At 38.3% G+C, this 24213-nt stretch overlaps 1 protein-coding gene across 2 annotated transcripts in view; it reads left to right on the top strand.

Annotated features, from left to right (window-relative positions):
- The window catches only part of BRCA1 (BRCA1 DNA repair associated), a 55151-nt gene that overhangs the window by 17116 nt on the left and 13822 nt on the right, over positions 1-24213 (top strand). The window contains exons 7-15 of one of the 2 annotated variants that reach the window (XM_079798801.1): positions 521-626; positions 1796-1841; positions 3256-3332; positions 3938-7324; positions 7926-8014; positions 11393-11564; positions 16005-16131; positions 18391-18575; positions 20594-20901. In XM_079798801.1, the coding sequence (XP_079654927.1) occupies positions 521-626; positions 1796-1841; positions 3256-3332; positions 3938-7324; positions 7926-8014; positions 11393-11564; positions 16005-16131; positions 18391-18575; positions 20594-20901 (4497 nt within the window). The remainder of the gene's footprint in view (positions 1-520; positions 627-1795; positions 1842-3255; positions 3333-3937; positions 7325-7925; positions 8015-11392; positions 11565-16004; positions 16132-18390; positions 18576-20593; positions 20902-24213) is intronic. The other variant, XM_079798802.1, reaches the window with a different exon arrangement.

The following is a 24213-nucleotide window of genomic DNA, read 5'->3' on the forward strand; positions in this document are numbered from 1 at the left end:
CACTGAGCCAAACCAACTAGGGCAAAATATGCTTTTCTTATACTTCAAAAAATTACATATTCTGTTTAGAAAAATTTATTATTATTTTTAATATATTTTATTGATTTTTACAGAGAGGAAGGGAGAGAGATAGAGAGTTAGAAACATCGATGAGAGATAAACATCGATCAGATGCCTCCTGAATACCCTCTACTGAGGATGTGCCTGCAACCAAGGTACATGCCCTTGACCGGAATCGAACCTAGGACCCTTCAGTCCACAGGCTGATGCTCTAGCCACTGAGTCAAATCGGTCAGGGCCTGTTTAGAAAAATTTAAAACAACAGAGGAAAAAATATTTAAACTACTAGAACATAACTCATATATATATTTTTAACAATTTTATCTTTTTAAATATATTTTTATTGATTTCAGAGAGAAAGGGAGAGGGAGAGAGATATAGAAACATGGCCTCAAGTTTCTCTTCAAGGAAAAAAGCAAAGAATTGGCCAGTAATTAGTTCATCATGTTTTACTGCTTAGCAGGAAACCAGACTTGGTGCCCAACTCTCTAACCTTGGAAAAGTGAGATCACGGAGGAAAAAGCAGCAGGTACAATCCCAGAAAAAGTCTGTCTACATTGAATTGGGTAAGAGTCTCAGATTTTTCAAGTTTAGAACAGTAGTTGCTAGTCTTTTTTAAAAAAATGTATTTTTATTGATTTCAGAAAAGAAGGGAGAGGGAGATAGATAGAAACATCAATGATGAGAGAGAATCATTGATTGGCTGCCTCTTGCATGCCCCCTACTGGGGGATTGAGCCTGCAACCTGGGCATGTGCCCTGGCCCAGAATCTAACCATGTCTGCCTGGTTCCTAGATTGACGATCAACCATTGAGCCATACTGGTCAGGCTCAACGTCATTTCTTTATAACTTGGATGAGATGCCAAAGGAATGTAACTCATTCATTTCCATTAGTCTATGGTAAAATTGATTTTGTTATATGTCATTTTGCTTGAAGTCACAGAACCATTTTGATGTTAAGTGAGGACTTACTATACTTTGGAAAATGGGAAGTAGGAACAAGAAAGAACATGATGGGCTGGCTACGGCATTTGGAAGAATCCAAGATAAATTGTACTAGACTAGAAAGACTTTTAAGAAGAGCTGAGCTCAGTTCAGCCAGTTTTCTCTAATTGTCTTGTTGTTTAGAATATATTCATAATTGGAAAGAGTGACCCTTCTTTGGGCTCCCAAGCACCGCCATATGTTTACCTTAGCACGTACCAGATTCTCTTGAAATTACTTGTATGTCTTTTCCTCTTGTAAAATCATAAGTTCCTAGACTTGTGACTTTTTATTTTGATTATTTTTGTGACACAACAGTGTCATATCACAAAAATAAAAATTGTAATAGCAAATATTTAGGAGCACTTAGTATAGTCCAGGCACTGTTGTACTTCACTTATAAAATTCATGTAAGAGGCCTGACAAACCCCTGTAGTTGTTACTATTATTATGTTTATTTTACAGATGAGGAAATTTAAGGCACAGAGAGGTTAAGAAATTTGACCAAGGTAGTGAAGCTACTCAGTGGCAGAGCCATGATTCAAACCTAGGAATTCAGGCTTCAGAGCCTATGCTTACAATTGCTTCTCTGTATTTCCTGGCATATGTATCATTGTACCTACCATATAGTGGGTGCTTAGTAAATATTTCTTGAATGAGTATCTGTTTTGCAAAAAGTACATTTTTTTTAGTTTAACCCTTTCAATAAAAATTCTTTTATTGTTTTGTTTTTTGGGGAACTATTTTTAGGATCTGATTCTTCTGAAGATGCGGCTAATAAAGCAAGTTATTACAGGTGAGTCAAAGGGAGCCTTTGTCTACTAAGCTGGCATTTTTGTGTTTAGTTAATATTAAGGATTGGTATTTTTTTAGGTTACAGTTATGGCATTGGAATAGACCATATATTTTAATTTCCTTTTTTAAAAATATGATTTTATTTATTTCAGAGAAGAAGGGAGAGGAAGAGATAGAAACATCAATAATGAGAGAGAATCATTGATCAGCTGCCTCCTGGATGCCCCCTATTGGGGATCGAACCCACAACCTGGGCTTGTGCTCTGACCAGGAATCGAACTGTGACATCCTGGTTCTTAGGTCAATGCTCAGCCATTGAGCCACACCAGCTAGGCTAATATTACTTTTTATTTTATTTTATTTTATTTTTTTATTTTATTGATTTCATTGATTTGAGGGAGGGAGAGAGAGAAACACTGATTTGTCATTCCACTTATTTATGCTTTCATTGATTGCTTCTTGTATTTGCCCTGACCAGAGATCAAACCTGCAACCTTAGCATATTAGGACAATACTCTAACCAACTGAGCTACCCAGCCAGGGCCCTTGTTTGTTTGATTTTTTAGTAGAGTCCAAAAGAATTTAAAATAACAACTCTGCACAAAATAATACCCAGCAGATGGTTCTGCTCTATTCTAGCTTAGTTCCTCATGTACCGTAGTGTTGACACAGTGGTAATTATGGCTGATGAAAATATTAGATGATTCCATTTTTCTTTCCTTTCTCTGTTTCTTAATTCCATCTATCCCTCAAACTTTATGTAAATTATACAATAATCTACAAGCAGCCCCCAACTATGTTACATGGCAAATTGCTTTCCTTAGGAATTATTGCTTCACCTTAAGATCTGTGATGCTTTGTCTGAACTACAGTGATGTCATTGCCAATCAGATTTTGTTTGCAAGTGATTTTTTTCTAATGTCTCAATTGAGAGGAAGTGGATTTAAGCTTGAAAAGAAGCACAGAAGGCTGAGCAGCAGAATGCTGCATTCTTTGCATACTATTGGGAAGTCTGTTCATCCCAGTGCTCGTTTTGTTTATATATCTTTGCTCCTGCAGTCTCATTAAGATATCCTTTTAAGTTTTGTGGGGTTTGTGGTGTGTGTTTTTTGTTTGTTTGTTTTTTGTTGTTTTGCTTTACTGTCTTTTGATTATTGTTTGTATTTAAATGGACTGTCATTTAAATTTTGGTTCTCATTTGCATATCCATAAAGCAATATTCTGCACTCCTGCTCTGGTTTTTTGTGACTGTGTGTTGGTCTTTGATCTTTTCATTTTGACTAGAAGTTATTAAAGGAGAGAGTAGATTTGGCCACCCTACCTAAAGGAGCTAAAATACTTGATGTTGTTCATTTGATAACTCTTTGAGCATGTAACTAGTGTTTCTCATTAAGGCTTTTGTCTTTTCCCTATAGAGTGAGAGATCATGAACGGTTACAAATCACTCCTCAAGGAGCCAGGGCTGAAGCCAGAGTAAATCCTGCAAAAAAGGGTAATGGCAAGTCTTCCCAACATAACAGGCACTGAAGAGAGAATGGGTAGATACAGTACTATAATTACATTATTCTGAAGATCATTTGGGACATTCATAATTCACAACATCTCTTGGCACAGTTAGAATATCATTCTTTCTCAGATGTTATGGTACAGCCTGATCTATTTCAGTGGACTAGACTGATGTGATTGTAATAGCATCCTTCATAACTGGTTGTTGCCTTTTACTTTAAATTTATGTGTTTATATTTCACCTTTTGTATACTGGTATTTAAATATAGGGGGTATGAGTCTGAAGATAGAACAGAGCACAGTATGTCTGATGCGTAAAGTCTGCTTTTAATTCACTGTTACAGGTTAGGGAAATAGGAGGTGTGGTTTATGAGTAGGGAGAATTCTGAAATTAAAATTTTAATTATTTTGAGTGGAGTTAATGAGAATAAAAGGAATTACATGAAAGAGTGTGAGCTATAACTTTAGTATACTTGGTTGTTTAAAAGGATAGTTTCTCTAAAAATAGCCAAATGTTTCAAGTTGTTTAAGCACGTATTTTTTCATGGTAATTTCATTTTTAAGTCATCCATTGTTTTTATATACTTTCAGCTGCTTGTGAGTTTTCTGGGGACATAACAAATATTGAACATCGTCAATCCAGTAATAAAGATTTGACCACTACTGAGAAGCATGCAGCTGAGAAGCATACAGAAAAGTATCAGGGAACTTCTGTTTCAAACTCGCATGTGGAGCCATGTGGCACAGATACTCATGCCAGCTCATTACAGCATGAGAACAGCAGTTTACTACTCACTAAAGACAGAATGGATGTAGAAAAGGCTGAATTCTGTAATAAAAGCAAGCAGCCTGGCTTAGCAAGGAGCCAGCAGAGCAGATGGGCTGAAAGTAAAGAAACATGTAATGATAGGCAGACTCCCAGCACAGAGGAAAGGGTAATTCTGAATGCTGATCCTCTGAATGGGAGAAAAGAACTTGCAAGAGATTCTGACCATCCTAGAGATTCCCAAGATGTGCCTTGGATAACACGGAGCAGTAGCATACAGAAAGTTAATGAGTGGTTTTCCAAACGTGATGAAATACTAACTTCTGATGGCTCACATAATGGGAAGCCTGAGTCAAATGTTGAAGTAGCTGGTGAAGTGGAAGTTCCAAATGAAGTAGATGGGTATTCTGGTTCTCCAGGGAAAATAAACTTAATGGCCCCTGATCCTCGTGGTGCTTTAATGTGTGAAAGTGTTCACTCCAAACCAGTAGAAAGTAATATTGAAGATAAAATATTTGGGAAAACCTATCGGAGGAAGGCAAGTCTCCCTAACTTGAGCCACATAACTGAAAATCTAATTATAGGAGCATCTGCTATAGAACCTCAGATAACACAAGAGTGTCCCCTCAAAAATAAACTAAAGCGTAAAAGGAGACGTACATCGGGCCTTCATCCTGAGGATTTTATCAAGAAAGTAGATTTGGCAGTTGTTCAAAAGACTCCTGAAGAGATAATTGAGGGAACTGCCCGAAGAGAACAGAATGGTCATGAGATGAATATTACTAATAATGGTCATGAGAATGAAACAAAAGGCAATTATGTTCAGAAAGAGAAAAATGCTAACCTAACAGAATCATTGGAAAAAGCATCTGCTTTCACAACTGAAGCTGAACCTATCAGCAGCAGCATAAGCAATATGGAACTAGAATTAAATGTCCACAGTTCAAAAGCACCTAAGAAGAATAGGTTGAAGAGGAAGTCCTCTACCAGGCATATTTGTGCACTTGAACTAGTAGTCAATAGAAACCCAAGCCCATCTAACAATACTGAACTACAAATCGATAGTTGTTCTAGCAGTGAAGAGGTGAAGGAAAAGAATTCTGACCAAATACCAGTCAGACACAGAAAGAAGCTTCAACTCATGGAAGGTAAAGAACCTGCAACTGGAGCCAAGAAGAGTAATAAGTCAGATGAACAAATAAATAAAAAACTTGCCAGTGATGGTTTTCTAGAACTAAACTTAACAAACATACCGGGTGTTTTTACTAATGGTTCAAGTTCTAATAAACTTCAAGAATTTGTCAATCCTAACCTACAAAGAGAAGAAACGGAACAGAACCTAGGAACAGTTCAAATGTCTGATAGTACCAAAGACCTCAAAGATCTGATGTTAAGTGGAGGAAGAAGTGTGCAAACTGATAGATCTATGGAGAGTACCAATATTGTATTGGTACCTGAAACTGATTATAGCACCCAGGATAGTCTTTCATTATTGGAACCTGACACCCCAGGGAAGGCAAAAACAGCTCCAAATCAGTGTGGGGATCTGTGTGCAGCAATTAAAAATCCTAAAGAACTTATTTGTGGTGGTTCTAAAGATACTAGAAATGACAGAGAGGGCTTTAAGGATCTATTGAGATGTGAAGTTAACCACACTCAGGAGACAAGCACAGAATTGGAAGAGAGTGAACTTGATACACAGTATTTACAGAATACATTCAAGGTTTCAAAGCGCCAGTCATTTGCTCTGTTTTCAAATCCAGAAAAGGAATATGCAACAGTCTACGCTCACTCCCAGTCTTTAAGGAAACAAAGTCCAAAAGTCACTCTTGAATGTGGACAAAAAGAAGAAAATCAGGGAAAGAAAGAATCTAAAATCAAGCATGTACAGGCAGTTCACACAACTGGAGGCTTTCCTGTGGTTTGTGAGAAAGACAAAAAGCCAGGAGAGGATGCCAAATACAGCGTAAAAGGAACCTCTAGGCCTTGTCAGTCCTCTCAGTTCAGAGGCAACGAAACTGAACTCACTATTGCAGATAAACATGGAATTTCACAAAACCCATATCATATACCATCCATTTCTCCCATCAGGTCATTTGTTAAAACTGTAAGTAAGAAAAACCTGTCAGAGGAAACGTTTGAGGAACATTCAGTGTCACCTGAAAGAGCAATGGGAAATGAGAACATTCAGAGTACAATGAGCCCAATTAGCCTAAGTAACATTAGAGAAAGCGCTTTTAAAGCAAGCAGCTCAAGCAGTACTAATGAAGGAGGCTCTAGTATCAATGAAGTAGGTTCCAGTGGTGAAAACATTCATGCAGAACTAGCTATAAACAAAGGATCAAAATTAAATGCTGTGCTCAGATTAGGTCTCCTGCAACCCGAAGTCTATAAGCCAAGCCTTCCTATAAGTAATTGTAAACATCCTGAAATAAAAAGGCAAGGAGACAACGAAGCAGTAGTTCAGGCTGTTAATGCAGATTTCCCTCCATGTCAAATTTCAGATAACCTAGAACAACCTATGGAAAGGAGTCCTGTTTCTCAGGTTTGTTCTGAGACACCAGATGACTTGTTAACTGATGATGAAATAAAGGAGAATAGCGGCTTTGATGAAAGTGGCGTTAAGGAAAGATCTGCTGTTTTTAGCAAAGGTGTTCAGAAAGAAGAATTCAGAAGGAGCCCTAGCCCCTTAGCCCATACACATTTGACTCTGGGTCGCCAAAGAAGGGCCAGGAAATTAGAGTCCTCAGAAGAGGACATGTCTAGTGAGGATGAAGAGCTTCCTTGCTTCCAACATTTATTATTTGGTAAAGTAACCAAAATATCTTCTCCATCTACCAGACATAACAGTGTTGCCACAGAGAGTCAGTCTAATAAAACAGAGGAGAACCTGGTATCATTAAAGAGTAGCTTAAATAACTGCAGTAACCAGGTAATGTCGACAAAAGCATCCCAGGAACATCACCTTAGTGAGGAAGCAAGATATTCTAGAAGCTTATTTTCCTCACAGCGCAGTGCATCAGAGGACTTGACCGCTAATACAAACACCCAGGATCCTTTCTTGATGTTTGATCCTCCTTCCCAGCAAATGAGGTGTCATTCTGAAAACCAGGAAGTTCTGAGTGACAAGGAATTGATTTCAGACGATGACGAAAGGGAAACCGGCCTGGCAGAGGAAAATCAAGAAGAGCAGAGTGCGGATTCAGACTTAGGTATTTTATGGAAATGAGCTAAACGTTTTTGCCTTTGGGGGAGCACACTATGAGTTTCGAAGTACAATTAAAGTAGCTGCTACTTAAGCTTTTTTTTTTTTTAATATATTTTATTGATTTTTTACAGAGAGGAAGAGAGAGGGATAGAGAGTTAGAAACATCGATGAGAGAAACATCTATCAGCTGCCTCTTGCACACCCCCTACTGGGGATGTGCCCGCAACCAAGGTACATGCCCTTGACTGGAATCGAACCTGGGACCCTTGAGTCCGCAGGCCGACGCTCTATTCACTGAGCCAAACCGGTTTCGGCTGCTTCTTAAGCTTTAAGCATGTTCCTCCTAAGGTACTCTTCTTTAGAAGTCCTTCACCTAGCTGGAACATCTCTATTTGAATGTGATTTAGTGCCCTAGTTGTTGGTGGACTTGCTTCTGATTTTCATTGTTATTTCTAGAAGAAATCAGGTGTCTCAAAACAAGGAGTATAATCATTTTGTGTGACATGAAAGTTATATTTGTCCTGCCAATGGGAAGAAACATATAGCAAATTATAGTATTTGCTGTCTGTTCTTACATTTGAATCTCTATTTTTATTATCATTTAGATGAAGCAGCATTTGACTATGAGAGTGAAACAAACCTCTCTGAAGACTTTTCAGGGCTGTCCTCCCAGAGCGATATTTTAACAACTCAGGTAAAAAGCATGTGTGGATGTATGTGTGGTGTCTTGTGCATTCAGTAGTATGCATCCTGCATTCTTGCATTGGCTTTAATCATCCCTTAGAATCAGTGGTATAACAGTTGTATGTGGTACCTTGCCTCCTCAAATTAGATTGAAATCACCTGGCTAGAACTCATGCAGGAACTCATGCTACCTTTTATTTCATACATACTCACATACATACCACCGAACTCTCTGCAGAACACTAAATACTGAATTTAATGAATAAGCTAAATGATCAAAACCCATGTTTCCTATAGCAAAAACATGAAAGCACTATTGTATCAAAGAAGGGTTACGTATTCCACTTTGGTCTGCTAATGCATTAGTAGTATAAATGAAGTAGTGAGGGATCACCTGTTGGTGGGGACTTTCAAAGGAGACATTTAAACTGGGCCTTGAAAGATGAGAAGAATTTCTCCAGGTGGAAAAAGAAGGGAGGCAGCAACGCAGGCAAATGCACAAAGGCATAAAATGCCCGGGAAGCACAAATTTGTCCTGTGCAACTAGAAAACAGGGCATGTGGGTGGTTTGGGGGAGAATTAAGAGATAAGAGGGTATAAAAGGCCTTCTGAATATCTCTTCTTAGGAATTTGGACTTTATCCTGAGGGCTATAATGGGTAATAATTATTTAGCTTTCAGAAAGCGTTACCTTATTTGAGCAGTGGTATACCACCACAGCCATTATGGAAGAAAGAGGCAAGATAAACATGCATTTAAGGAACTTCCACAGTAATGTAGCTGTCTGCATTAAAAGCTGCCCTAAACGGTTTGGCTCAGTGGATAGAGCGTTGGCCTGCGGACTGAAAGGTCCCAGGTTTGATTCCGGTCAAGGGCATGTACCTTGGTTGTGGGCACATCCCCAGTAGGGGGTGTGCAGGAGGCAGCTGATCGGTGTTTCTCTCACATTGATGTTTCTAACTCGCTATCCCTCTCTCTTCCTCTCTGTTGTAAAAAATCAATAATTTTTTTTTTTTAAGTAGACATCAGGAAGCATTTGAGATCTTGCTTCCCAGCAACTGTTGTCAGTTTGGTTCAAATAAAATCTTATGAATACTCAAGAAAATAAAAAGTAAAAGTAGAGATCAGAGTAGCATAGTGGGAAATAGAAAATTAGGGCTAATTTAAGAAACACTTAAGAATTAGAATCAAGAAAACTTAGTAACCAATTTGGTTTTGGTCTCCCAAATGTATCTGTCCAATTGCCTATAGGGGAATTGTCCAAGTTATAAAGTAATTCCTTTGGGAAAACCTAAAGGAAACTTAAGTTAACTAATTCTCCCATTACTATTTTTTCTGATTTTCTAACCTGTTTAATGGCCACATAGAGGTTAGATGTGATGGTCATGACAGTAACATCTAGTACAGCTTCTGAAGCTTACGGATATCTGATTCCATTGCAAATTTACTTAGGCAAGCCCTTCTTGATCAGTAATGGAACTACTCACAAGCACCACGTGGTGGCAATGGCGCTACTGCGGACATTGGCAGCGAAACAGTATCAGGGTAGCACTGGAACCCTTTGTGAAGCTGGGAATACATTTTCTGGTCATAAAAACCTGAAAATTACTCAGTGTAGCAGGAGAAATTAGATGTCTAGTTTTTAGTGGTGGGCAAAGTCATTTTTAAGGATGAGAAGAAGAAATAGAGGATGAAACAATCTATTTCCCCAGGGTTTGCTGGCAACCATTGTTCCTTCTAAAAGTAATGAAGAAAGGTATATTTTGTAAATCTCCTTAATTATGAAATAATTTGCTTATCAAAAACCTTAGACTCAAGAAAGAAGAAAACAGCAAAAGAAAGAAAAAGAAGAAAGAAAACCCTTAGACTTAGGATATTTCTCTTTTTTTAAAAATTAATTAATGTTTTTATTTTAGCCTTAGAAGGTGTTGTTTTTTTTAAAAGTAATTGATTTTAGAGAAAGAGAAACATCCATTTGTTGCTCCACTTATCCTATGCATCCTTTAGTTGATTCTTGTATGTGCCCTGACCAGGGATCGAACCCACAACCTTGGTGTATCTGGATAATGCACTAACCAATTGTGCTACCCAGCTACACATTTCTTTCTTCTTCTTCTTCTTTTCTTTTTTAATCCTCACCCAAGGATACTTTTTCCATTGCTTTTTAAAGAGCATGGAAGGGAGAGGGAGAAACATCAATGTGAGAGACACATCAATTGGTTGCCTCCCACAAGAGCCTGAACCTGGCCAGGGATCAAACCTGTAATCCAGGTACATGCCCTTGACTGGGTATCAGATCTGTGACCCGTCGGTGCGTGGTGATGCTCTAACCTGAGAACACTAGCCAGGGCACAGATTTCTTTTTGAAGTGGAGAAATAAACATCATGAGCCCCATAAGCAGAGAAGACCCTTATCTTGAGGTGAAAACAAGAACTGTCCTTACAGGCTTTACTAGGACTGTTTCTGTTGGCTCCTTCCCTCTAACAGGTCCTTCTCTGTGAAGTTCTCTAGGTACCCTGTCCCCATCTAGAATGGCAGCACCATGCGGACGATATTCCCAGCACTAGGACAGTGTCTGACATATAATAGATGGTCAACAAATAATTGTTGAATGAGCAAATAGATAAATTAATGAATTAGCTCTTTGTTCTTTCTGTTAGAAATTAAATGTTCAAAGAATCCCAGAAAAAAGAAGTGTCCTCGCACGCCAGAAATCAGACATTTTTATATGGACTAATCTATATCTCTTATGAGTCCCACAATACTAAGCCTTGGAAACACAGCCTATGTAAAATGTTAATGAAGTCATGCTAATTTTAAATACCAAAGTATTATAAGCACCTTAATTATTTTTTCGCTCCTGAGCTTTTAAAATAAAGTAATCAACTTCAAAAGGACATCACAATAAAATAAAGTAAGTCTATTTGGGAGAATTTGAAGAATTTTTTCCCCTCCTTTAACATCATTCTGAAATCATTTCATAGGCATTAACTGCATGAATATGGTTGGATTAAAAGGTATTCAGCCAGAACTTATAATTCCATACTAGGTGATTTTAATTCCCATGCTAAAATTAATTGGTATGACATACTCTGGTGTTCTGGTAAATTTCTAAAAGAGTGTAACTTTGCCGAGACCGGTTTGGCTCAGTGGATAGACCTGCAGACTGAAAGGTCCCAGGTTCGATTCTGGTCAAGGGCATGTAACTTGGTTTCGGGCACATCCCCATTAGGGGGTGTGCAGGAGGCAGCTGATCGATGTTTCTCTCTCATCAATGTTTCTAACTCTGTCCCTCTCCCTTCTTCTCTGTAAAAAAATCAATAAAATATATTTAAAAATAAAATAAAATAAAAGAGTGTAACTTTGTGTCATTTTTTTGTATCTGCAGCAGAGGGATACCATGCAAGATAACCTGATAAAGATCAAGCAGGAAATGGACCAACTGGAAGCTGTGTTAGAGCAGCAGGGGAGCCAGCCTTCTGACAAGTCCCCTTCCCTCACATTTGATTCTTGTGCTTCTGAGGACCTACTAAATCCAGGACAAAACACATCAGAAAAAGGTTTGTAATATTGGCCAAATTCCTCTTAAGCAAAATTCTTCCTCTCCCTAAGCCGTTATCTCCAGAAAAATGTGAACCTAGCTTGAACATTTTATGATCTTTGCTCAGCATATATTTGCTGAGTCACTCCATGGGTAATTTTAGAGCCTCGGTTCTAGTCCCTGCTTCCAACTAATTTACCATTCAGAGAGATCAAGACAGTCATTAAGTGTAATTTTCTGACTGAGTACCCAAAATGAGATGTTATGGGGAGCCCATAGGAAGCTGAGTGCAATGGGAGAGATTAGAAATAAGTAACCCCCTCATTTTAGAAAGCTTATAAAAAACACTCTTATTCCTGATACACAGGTGTGAGATCATAAAGCCCTATTCCATGTGCTTTCTGGTTTATAAGGAAGAGATGCCCTTTACCTGAGGAACTCATCTTGGTCCCCAGAAAACCCAATTATGTGGCAGAGTCAGGTGCTTTATCCCAACATTACAGTTATCAACAAGACCAGATGGATCTATGAGGAGGTGATTAGAGTAACCCAGACAGATGGAGTTGATCAGAGCTGACTTCCTGTAAGAAGTGAGCGTTGAGGCTGGCCTGCATGGCTTGGTGATTTAGCATCATCCTTCAAACCAGGAGGTCATGATTTGATTCCCGGTCAGGGCACATGCCCCAGTTGTGGGCTTGATCCCCAGTGTGGGGCATGCAGGAGGCAGCCAATCGATGATTCTCTCTCATCATTGATGTTTCTGTCTCTCCCTCTCCCTTCCTCTCTGAAATCAATAAAAATATATTATTTAAAAAAAAAAAAAAGAAGTGATTGCTGAGCTGAGGGATAATGTGGCATAAATGAAGGACATACTCTGGTGTTCTGGTAAATTTCTAAAAGAGTGTAACTTTTGAGTATGAAATTTTGAGTATTTAGTTGAAAGAGCATTATGAAAGACAGCACATCGAGCAGGTTTTTAAATAGGGGCAAATGTGTAGTCAAGTAGATGAGAGGTTAGGCACAGGCATGGGTTCCAGAAGGGGAGTTGGTGCTTTGAATAGGCAGGTATGGCAGTCCTCCCAAAGTGTTCATTTTATCTCAGTGATACCTACCCAGCTAACTTAGTGTTCAAGTTCCTTCTTCATCGTGTCCTTCCTCAGTCCTACTCAGGGCAATAGGGCCTTCCTTTCAGTCTTTCTAGGAACTCAAGTCTTTATTATTCAGAATTGTGGTTTTGGTCAGGGAGTGTGCCTTGCAATATTTTTATGTTCAGGGAGAAACAGTAGCTTATGCATGAGAAGTTAGGAACTCTGTTGCTATGGCAGTGGTTCAAATGTATTTCTTCAATGCTTTCTTTGTAACTGTATCTTCATTTAGTTCATCTCCCAGATAATGAAGCCCAAAGTCTAGTCCCCAGCATAATTCTCTTCTTTGAGGTGCTTTCACCATCTTCAGTCTATAAACAGGCTAGACTTTTCATTTTTATACACAACTTACAAAATGTTATTGTCTGGCTTTGATCATATGTGTAAATCTATCTCATCTTTGGGGGAGGGGTGTTTATTTTTTTCTAAAGATCTGCAGACAAAATGTTTTGTTGTGGATTTTTTAAAAATTTTATAAATGTTATATTTATATACATGTTGTATTATGGATTTGAAAAAACCTTTTTGAAAATTTCTTACGAATCTCTATATAAAATATTTTGTTAGGAGATTTTGCTTTATCCTTTGTAGTAAAGGTATTGATAGTCTAGGGTCTTTGCATCAAATGTCCTGCCCTCAGCATAGTTCTGTCCTATTGTTTATTAAGGGTCATTCCCAAGCCTGCATAATATTTTTTGTGCAAATCTGTATACTCATTATAAATTATGTGTACCTCCTCTGCAGGTAGTTATTTCATATCAGGCACTTAGTAATTTTTTTTTCTTGTGGATTACCAACCATTCATAAAGCAAACATTAGCGTTTATAAGATCATAATCCGTTACAGTGGAAGTGATTTTCAGATACATCAGAGCTTTTTTGTCTTGTAGTATATTCATTCCTGGAAGCACTTGTTAAAAATTCCTATGCTCCTCCTCTGGAAATATTGAATTAACAGTGTGAATGGGTTATATGCTTTTTAAAGCTGGATTTCCTTGTGGGTTTTTTATTTTATAGTTTATCATTTGTTAATATCTCTTCCTTTCTTCCCCAATGTCTTTTCCTTTGATCCTCCTAATACTTTGCACAGTACTTACTAGTAGCACATAATAGGCAGTCAGTAAATTTATTAAACGTTAGGTCTGGCCCGTATTCCATACCCATGAAAAATAAAATATGTAACATGTTAAATTCCCCAGATGAGGAAATTATTTAAGAGGAACTATGGTACTCTCCCAGTATTTGGGCTCTGGATCTCTGCATTTATGAAATAAGGATTAAGGGAAAAGAAGAACAGAAAAATTTTGCCCTATCTTTTTAGGTACCATTGAGTAATTGAATTCTAACTCAGGTTAGCTTATTTTCTTCATAGCTTGGCCCCATTATAGTGAAAAGAGGAATTCATATGCTAAATGTTCAGATGTGATTAAATGACTTTTTAATATCTGTATGTCTGAGACTTCCTCCCTGTCCTTTTACTTATTTTTTTTATAACCCTTTCCAATGGTTAATTCTGTGGTTCCTTCAATGATCACCCTATATTTTTGGGGAAATGATACCCTTATTAAAAAGCTTTACAGAACTAGTTGAAAGAAAAATCTGCATAGTTAGATTCAGCTTACTTTCAGAAACTGGTAGCTTCAGGCAGAGTTCTTATATTACTGGAAACTCTCAGAAAAGATAAGCACAGAGGAAACTATAAATAATGCATTTGAGGATTAACTCAGGAAATCAATAATTATTACCCCCCAGGTCACCCAGTGTCTTAAAAACAGTTTAATTAATACAGCCCTTTGTTTACATTTTTCTGCCCCAATTTTTAGCTTTTCTGATAAAAGCTCAAAATAAATTATAGTCTTCAGTGACTCTAATGCAGTGATGGCGAACCTATGACACGCGTGTCAGCACTGACACGCGTAGCCATTTCTGATGACACACGGCCGCTAAGGCGGCCGCATGCCGAGGATGAAACATTTGCGAAATAATGTTTTTTTCTCAAAGTGACACACTACCCGAGTTATGCTCAGTTTTTTGGCGAAGTTTGACACACCAAGCTCAAAAGGTTGCCCATCACTGCTCTAATGGATAAAAGACATTTGTAATTTTTAGGTATTTGTTTTTACTTTTTAAATATTTCTGCCTTTAAGCTACTTCCTAGAAAGCAGTAGCACAGTAATACATTTGGAGGAATTAATAAATAAAAGGATGTACTAACGTGTCAAAACTTTGCCTTGGGTCTGTTTTGTGTTTTTTCCTTTTCTTGTGCCAGTTCATCATTAGTCCATGTATTACTTCAGGGTTCCTTATCAGTCAGTACCTTGGTTTTTTTATATGTATTGGGGGTTTTTCTTTCTTACTAATTGAAAATCTGAAGCAGACTGTCACCTGTTTTTTCTATGTGACCCATCCCCTCTCGTTTTTCACACATGTAAAAGTTCACACCCCGTTTTATACAGTCTTTGATGTGGAGGCAGTAGGTATAGAAAAGGGAATGTTCTTTTCTTTCTAGTACTTTCTGTTCCCTATTATCTAATGGGATTTGAGTAAAATTTAGTTTGCTGTAGAGATAAAAATTATTTCCTGTTCTTGTTTCCTTATCATTTAGGGCAGTGATGGGCAACCTTTTGAGCTGGGTGTGTCAAACTTCGCCAAAAAACTGAGCATAATTCGGGTAGTGTGTCACTTTGAGGAAAAAACATTATTTCGCAAATGTTTCATCCTCAGGAGCAGCAAATGTTTCATCCTCGGCATGCGGCCGCCTCAGCGGCCGCGTGTCTTCAGAGATGGCTATGCGTGTCAGTGCTGACACGCGTGTCATAGGTTCGCCATCACTGATTTAGGGCCAAGAATATATAAATATATGATGTTTTTCAGCCTTGTCTCAGTTGAGTGTCTTTATTTACCCAGTCTTAAAGTGTTCCATTTATTTATTTACTTATTTTAATTCCATTTGGTGCTGGATCACTTGTGTTATAATATTATGTCTGATATACTTGCTTAAAAACCAGTTTGATTATCACAGATTGCTGCTTTTGAAAATCAATATACTCACCCTGGCCGGATAGCCCAATTGGTTAGAGCATTGTCCCAATGTACCAAGGTTTGATTCCCATTCAGGGCACATATAAGAATCAACCAATGAATGCATAAATAAGTGGAATGACAAATCAATGTTTTTCTCTCTTTCTCTTCCTCTCTCTAAAATCAATAAAGAAAAATAAAGAAAAAATCTAAATATTTTATTTAACTCACCTGAATTATCACTATCAGGACAAAGCAGTAAATTTCTTTGTTTTCCTATTCTGTTTAAAATAGTATTAACTTCAGAGAAAAGTGATGAATATCCTGTAAGCCAGAATTCAGAAAGCCTTTCTGCAGACAAATTTCAAGAGTCTCTGGATAGTTCCACCAGATATAAAAATAAAGAACCAGGAATGGAAAGGTAAGAAGTAATAAATGTCAAATTGTGGTATCTAAGTAACACCTTTACTTACATTGAACTCTTTTTATTAAATATTTTTCACAGTGTCTTTGAGTGTGTATTCAAATTACTATTGAGATTAGATTGTATAGTACTTTATATTTTCAAAAATACTGTACCTACTTTCTCATTTGACCTTTACAACAACACTGTGATGATAAAAGGACAAGTTCTGGACTATTACTCCTATTTGATAGTTCAAGAAAGAGTCTCAGAGCCATTAGAGTCACATATCTCACCACTCTAGGAAGGAAAAGGAATTCATATTTATTGAGTTCCTACTGAGTATATGTATATTTTTACTTACTTTTTTGGGAATAGTGACAAGTTGTCAAAAATCTAATGACACTATCTTTTCCAAACCTCTTGAACTAGACTGAGGATATATCATTGAGGCTGGGGTACTGGCACTGTGGCTGACAGAATTAAAAGATCTGGCCAAGCCGAAACCGGTTTGGCTCAGTGGGTAGAACGTCGGTCTGTGGACTGAAGGGTCCCAGGTTCAATTCCGGTCAAGGGCATGTACATTGGTTGCAGGCACATCCCCGGTAGGGGGTGTGCAGGAGGCAGCTGGTGGATGTTTCTCTCTCATCGATGTTTCTAGCTCTCTATCCCTCTCCCTTCCTCTCTGTAAAAAATCAATAAAATATATATTTTTTAAAAACAAACAAAAAACAAAACACTTGGACCCTCCCTTTGTGGACTCATTAGCATGAGAACAATACTTCTTTTTTTTTTATAATATATTTTTATTGATTTCAGAGAGGAAGAGAGAGGGAGGGAGAGATAGAAACATCAATGATGAGAGAGAACCATTGATTTGGCTGCCTCCTGCACGCCCCACACTGGGGATCGAGCCCACAACCCAGACATGTGCCTTGACGGGGAATTGAACTGTGACCTCCTGGTTCATAGGTCGATGCTCAACCACTCAGCTACACCAGCCGGGCTGAGAACAGTACTTCTTAAAAAAAAAAAAGATCTGGCCTTCAGTGCTCTCCCTCCAGGGACTACCCCTATGCCCCTCCCTCCCTGGCCAAGCACATTACCCAAGCTTCTTTTTAAAATGTATATATATATTTCAGAGAGGAAGGGAAAGGGGAAGAGAGATAGAAACATCAATGATGAGAGAGAATCATGGACCGGCTGCCTCCTGCATGGCCCACATGGGATCCAGTCTGCAACCCGGGCATATGCCCTGACCCGAATCAAACCGCCATCTCCTGGTCCAAAGGTTGATGCTCAGCCACAGCCATGCCGGCCGAGGCTAGGGCTCTTCCTTTACCTCTATAACTCTATAACTTGTTTCCTAAGCCCATTTTTTCTAGGAATTACTTTTTCTACCTCTGTAATTTACTCAATAAATGTTCTCTTATAAAAATAAACCAAAGATCTGGCCTCCAGAGGCACTAAACCTATGTTTAAAGGTAATGACTTCATTGCCAAGCTTTAACTAGTTGAAGCATCCATTTAATATTCAGATCAAATATTTCTGCTCTTCCTCCCCCTCCCACAAGAGACTTAAACATTTATTTCATTGAACTTCCTCCTTCTACTAGATTACTTGAGAGCAGCAGTTTAGATCTTGCTCATCTTTAATCCACAGAGCCTAGTTTTGATGTTTGACTCATAGTAAACACCTAATAATTGTTTGAATTAATTAGCTGATCTCTGAGGTTCTTTAAATCTGTTACGTATCTTAATCAGCCAAGTCCTAAAACCTGAAAGAATAAAGAAATTACTTATTGTGTGCATATTGAATGACTCGATACTGAAAAGGCAGGAGATAAGGATGATCCTATGAAATTTGCTGAAATTGGTTGTAGAAAGAATGAGTGTAGCGATGTCAAAATTAATCATTAGCTTTCTCTATTTTCATGAGAGATGTGATTAACACATCCATGAGGACTCAAGTGGAATAATACTTTCTATTTTATAGAACTTGAGTAAGTGGTGGTAGATCATTTGCTGAAATTTGCTGACATGCTTTTAAACAGCTAGGAGATAGATGCTTACTGCCTCGGACCAGACCCTAAGGGGAAATGTTCCGTGTCAACCCTGACATGTTGGCAGACATCATGAAAACAGACTTCTAGGCCATCACTTGAGTGTCTCTCCAACAATGAGCTGTTTTACTTATGCTTTGGCTGCCCAGGGCGTGTGATAAGTCCTTTCATGAGTCGTGGTGATAAAAAAAAAATCTCCTTGCATCCTTGCTAGCTCTTCTACATCCCAGTTGTTAGATGACAGGTGGTATGTGCACTGCCACTCACAGAGTCTTCGGAACAGAAACCGCCCATCTCAAAAGGAGCTCATTGAGAGTGTTGATGTAGAGGAGCAACAACTGGCCAAGTCTGAGACCCAAGATTTAATGGAACCATCTTATTTGCCAAGACAAAATCTAGGTAATATTTCATCTTCTCTGTTGAACAAGACTTATTTTACTCTGAATCTTACCTAAAGGTATTCTGGTTCGTCATCTTTCATATGTACTAGTATATCATGAATGCATCTGTTATACTTAAACCTATTTTTTAAAAAATAGCTTGAGCCGAAACCGGTTTGGCTCAGTGGATAGAGCGTCGGCCTGCGGACTGAAAGGTCCCAGGTTCGATTCCGGTCAAGGGCATGTACCTTGGTTGCGGGCACATCCCCAGTAGGGGTTGTGCAAGAGGCAGCTGATCGATGTTTCTCTATCATCGATGTTTCTAACTCTATCCCTCTCTCTTCCTCTCTGTAAAAAATCAATAAAATATATGAAAAAAAAAAGCTTGAATGTTTATCCAAGTTTACTTGAAAATTATTGTAGTTGTTAATCTGTCTATATTGGTTTAATTCTTTTTGAAGATGAGAGAGTCTTGGTGTACTCTAAATATTTTATTTCAACTGTTAGATAAGAGTTCTAGAGCCCTGGAACAAAGTTTTTGGCCTGTCCTTGATTGAAAAATGAGTCAAATCTCCAAAGTAAGCTCTTATGTTATGAATTAATGAATATAAATGACTATATTTTTTATGCCTTATAAATCACTTTAAATAAATGGTGTGTGTTATGGCTTGTGAATTAAAGTTTGAATTAGTAAAGAAAATTTTAAATTAATCCTCTAAAATACATTATCATAAAAGATGCCTTTTGGCTTCTGAATGTGGTATTTGACCATTTTAATTAGGGTCATTTTGGGAATCTCATACATTCTACTTAGTTATGCTTACTTCTGATTGAGTGGCATTTTCTGAAATGTTTCAGGGATGATCTCCTGTTTTTAATTTGGTGATGATATCTGATAATCTATTATGTGAAAAAGGTAATTATATCATCATGGATGATGAAACAAAAATTGAATATTTTTCATATTTCAATATATTTTTCTTCCTTACTAAAGTACTATATGTTCATTGCCAAGCAGTTGGAGAATATAGGTAATAAAAAGGGTTATTTAAATTAGATAAAATAAATGACCAAAATTATAGAAAGCATACCTTACAGTATTGCATTTCATGGATTCTAAGGTGCAGTTTTTTTTCATGTTTGGACTCTGAAATAGGATAGCATCTTAAATTCAATGGCATATCTTTTGTTTTTAATTGCAATAAAAATACGTTACAAAAGTTACAATCTTAACCCATGACATTCAGTTACAATAAGAATATACTTAACACTAGTATACACTTAGTATACCATTTTTAAGTGTATACTAGTGTTAAGTATATTCTTACTGTTGTGCAACTATTCTCTAGAACTTCTTCATCTTGCAAAACTGAAGTTGTACCCATTAAACAACAACTTTCCACATACCTCATCCCCTGGCAACTACCATTCTACTTTGTGTCTAAAAGTTTGGCAACTTTAATACCTCATATAAGTGGAATAGTACAGCATTTGTCTTTTTGTGACTGACTTAAACCATTGTATGTATATAACACATTTGCTTGATCCATTCATCCATTGATAGATACTTGGATTGCTTCCACTCTTGGCTATTGTAAATAATTCTGCAATGAACATAGGTGTGTGCATTTCTCTATTTCATAGTAACTGAATGTAATGGGTGAAGAGTACTCCATTGAAATAGATGTGCCAATCTATTATCGGACATTTAGGTTATTTCTAGAACTTTACTGTTATAAACAATATTGCAGTGGACATTCCTATGGCTAAACTTGTGCATACATCTTTTACTTTCTTAGGATACATTTCTAAAACTTGAATTATTGACTGAAAGTGTAAACACACATGACTTTTGGAATATAATGCCAAATTGTCCTTTAGAAAAGTTAAGACACCTTTCACCTCCACCAATAGTGTATTAGCACACTCATTTTTCTCTTAACCTGACTTGATCTTTTCAATTCTTAGCAGAGACTAGATGTTGTAATTCAAGATTCATTTTCATGTAGATTAAATTTCGTCTCCTATTCCTTTCAGAGGAAAGTCCTTACATACAGTCTGGAATCAGCCTCTTCTCGGATGACCCAGAGTCTGATCCCTCTGAAGACAGAGCCCGAGAGTCAGCTCATGTTTGCAGCATGCCAACTTCAACCTCTGCATTGAAATTACCCCAATTTCAAGTTGAATCTGCTAAGAGTCCAGCTGCTACTCACACTACTAATGCTGCTGGGTATAATGTGAGGGAAGAAAGTGCTAGCAGGGAAAAGCCAGAGGTGACATCTTCAGCAAAAACAGTCAACAAAAGAATATCTATGGTGGCATCAGGCTTGACCCCAAAAGAACTTGTAAGTGTATCCATATGTATCTCCCTAAAGACTGAGACTTCATTTACATACCATAATAGTTTTAACTAGGTAGTAGTAATAAATAACTTATAGGAAGAAATCTAAGAAATAGGCATAATTCTAATGAAATTTAATTTTTATTACTAATTTCTGAAATTTTGGACCTAGATAACACTATAGCATGAATCATTTTGTATAAATTTACTTAAGAAAATAATTATTAGCCCTGAATGGGTAGCTCAGTTGGTTAGAGCGTCCTCCTGATGCACCAAGGTTGCACGTTCAATCCCTTGTCAGGGCGCATACAAGAAGAAACCAATGAATGTGTAAATAAGTGGAACAAATTGATGTTTCTCTCTCTGTCTGTCTCTCAAATCAATTTTTTAAAAACAAAGTAATTATTAAATATTAGCAGAGAGGTTATAGTTTGGGGTATGATATAGAGCTTTTTAAATTTTATATATATATATATATATATATAATAAAAGCATAATATGCTAATTCGGCCTGACATCCTTCTGATGACCTTCTGGACAAAGCCGGGGTTTCAAGGGAAGCCTGGGTCCTGGGTGCCAGAGGGAAGCTGGTGCTGGCAGCCATAGGAAAGAAGGCCTACTCTTGCACTAATTTCGTGCATCGGGCCTCTAGTATATATATAAAAGCCTAAGCAACCAAACGACCGGTCGCTATGATGCGCACTGACCACCAGCAGGCAGATGCTCAACGCAGGAGCTTCCCCCTTGTGGTCAGTGTACTCCCACAGTGGGAGTGCTGCCGACCCATCCCAGTGGCAGCCACTCACTCCCTCGGTAGTCCTGCAGGTCCAATCTCCTAAGAAAGGGCCAGGCACCGACTGATCTGCACGGTAGGCATGATCCCAACAGCACTGCTGGCCTGGAAGTCGGCCTCAGGCACCGTAGCCACTTCCCCTCCCTAGAAACTCCACAAGGAAGAAACAATATAAAAGCGGTCACCAGGTGGCTCCTGACAATGAGTCCAAACCGAACGTCAGCGGTACGGATCCGGGATCCGGATCCCAGGCCGGCAAGGGCATCCCACCACCTGCCCTGAGGGCCAGTCGTGTTCCAGGTGTCCCCCACCCCCAGGGACTGTGCCAGGCACAGGGCTCACAGCTTGCCTCTCCCGATCAGGACTGACTGGGCGTGAGCCCACAACAGGCGCAGTGGGGCTGGGATGAGCGGGAGCGGCAGGAGGCATTGGACTGCCGGTTTCAGCCCAATTCCCTCAAGCCACGCCGAGGGACCCCACCTGTGCACGAATTCATGCACTGGGCCTCTAGTTTTTATTATAAAAAGCAAGTAGGTGTAGCTCTACTCCCCAGAAGGCATCTTTTCCCCACTTTGAGAGAACGCACCAGCATGATTAGCTAAATTCAAACTGGTTCCAAGCTCACTGCCAGATAATGGCATTTCTCCAGTGTTTATTTGTCTTTATCCTGGTTGGTGATATAGTTATTCAGTAGCCTGCCCTATCATTTCTGCTCTGCAAGAGCCTCTCTTCCCTATTAGGATTTTGACATCTCCTTGGGTCCCTAATGGTGGAAACAGGAATTGTTTCTCACTAAGGAAAATACCCATTAAAATACTAAGATCACTGAAACATTGTTTCTGAGTGTAGATTTCAGACATCTTAGTAAATTAATCACCATTGGTATCACTTTATAATAAAATAATTGAGTGAATACACCGTAAAGAACCATGATAAGATAACACACCAGAGTATCAAATGGATTCAATGGGGGTATAATTTATTATACACAGAGATGACCCAGTCATTCTTTCTTTTTTTTTTTTTTTTTAATATATTTTATTGATTTTTTTACAGAGAGGAAGAGAGAGGGATAGAGAGTTAGAAACATCGATGAGAGAGAAACATCGATCAGCTGCCTCTTGCACACCCCCTACTGGGGATGTGCCCGCAACCAAGGTACATGCCCTTAACCGGAATCGAACCTGGGACCCTTGAGTCCGCAGGCTGACGCTCTATCCACTGAGCCAAACCGGTTTCAGCAACCCAGTCATTCTTAAGTATCTTTCTTAATATATCCTTCCTAGGATAAGAACCATTTCTCATTCTAAGTTCTCTATGCGTAGCAGCTGAGCATAACGTTCTTTGTAACCTACTACTAAAAGGGCAAAGTAAGCTATGTCTTCCCTAGAAGATACAATGAATACATTTTCATCAATAATGCTAGAATTCTAATTTCACAATCAGGTGCCCAGACCAGCTATTTGCTCTGAAAATTCATACCTGTGTTCGGTTTATGTTGCTCTCGATCATTTGCCTACATATCTAGAATTTCCGTTTACTCATTGAAAATTAGCATTTCTTGTTTTGAAGTTCGGCTTTTCAGAGAAGGCTAAAATAATTTAATCTTTCTTGCCATGGGCAATTCTGAGCTGCACATTAGACTGTAAGTGGCTTGGGTACATATTGTCTTTAAACAAGCAAAGAGGAAAACTTTTCAGCTCTATTCAGACTTGAAGTGTGGTAAATTTATTATGAAAGCTGCTGACTGTATTACACATGATTAATTCTGAAACCCATATTAAAATGATCTTTTCAGCGGTTGCTCTTCTAACTGAACACTGTTCAAGGCCGGGATTTCATCATTTAATCAGTTCAGAATTGCTAATGATCCTGGCAGAGGGCAGTGACAAAAGGGGGGAGGATGTCATTAGCTTCTCTAGTCTGCCTTTTTAGTGCCCTGTGGCAGTATGGAATGAAGCAGCATGAAAGAAGGATGGCCTGATCTCCATTGCAATATTGTGCAGCACATAAATATTGGCATGGTGGTGATGGCTAATAAATGATGGCCTTTGGTAAACTGAGTTATTTACCAAATGGTTGCTACTAATTATGTCAATTGTGTCCATAATGGATCTGGTTCATTTCTTTTACTACCTATTGATTTTTATTTGGTTGATAGATAATAGCTAGAAGGCTCTAGATTTCCTTTGGGAATAATATGAGTTTCTTCAGTCCTTCCCCGTAAGAGGAATTGATAGTTTTTGTACTCTTGACTTGAATGTTTTTGAGCTATCAGAGGTTTGCATCTTGTTTTAATCCTCACCTGAGGACATACTTAAAGAGAGAGGAAGGGAGAGAAAAACATTGATTGGTTGCCTTGTTTATTTGCCCCAACCGGAAATCAAACCCACAACCCAGGTATGTGCCCTGACTGGGAATCGCATCAGTGACCTTTCAGTGCACAGGATGATGCTCAACTAACTAAGCCACTCAGCCAGGCACATCTTGTTTTTAAGCTACATATCTGTAACATAACTTTCT

This window comes from Cnephaeus nilssonii (genome assembly GCF_951640355.1).
Source record: "Cnephaeus nilssonii genome assembly, chromosome: 19".
Lineage (NCBI taxonomy): Eukaryota > Metazoa > Chordata > Mammalia > Chiroptera > Vespertilionidae > Cnephaeus > Cnephaeus nilssonii.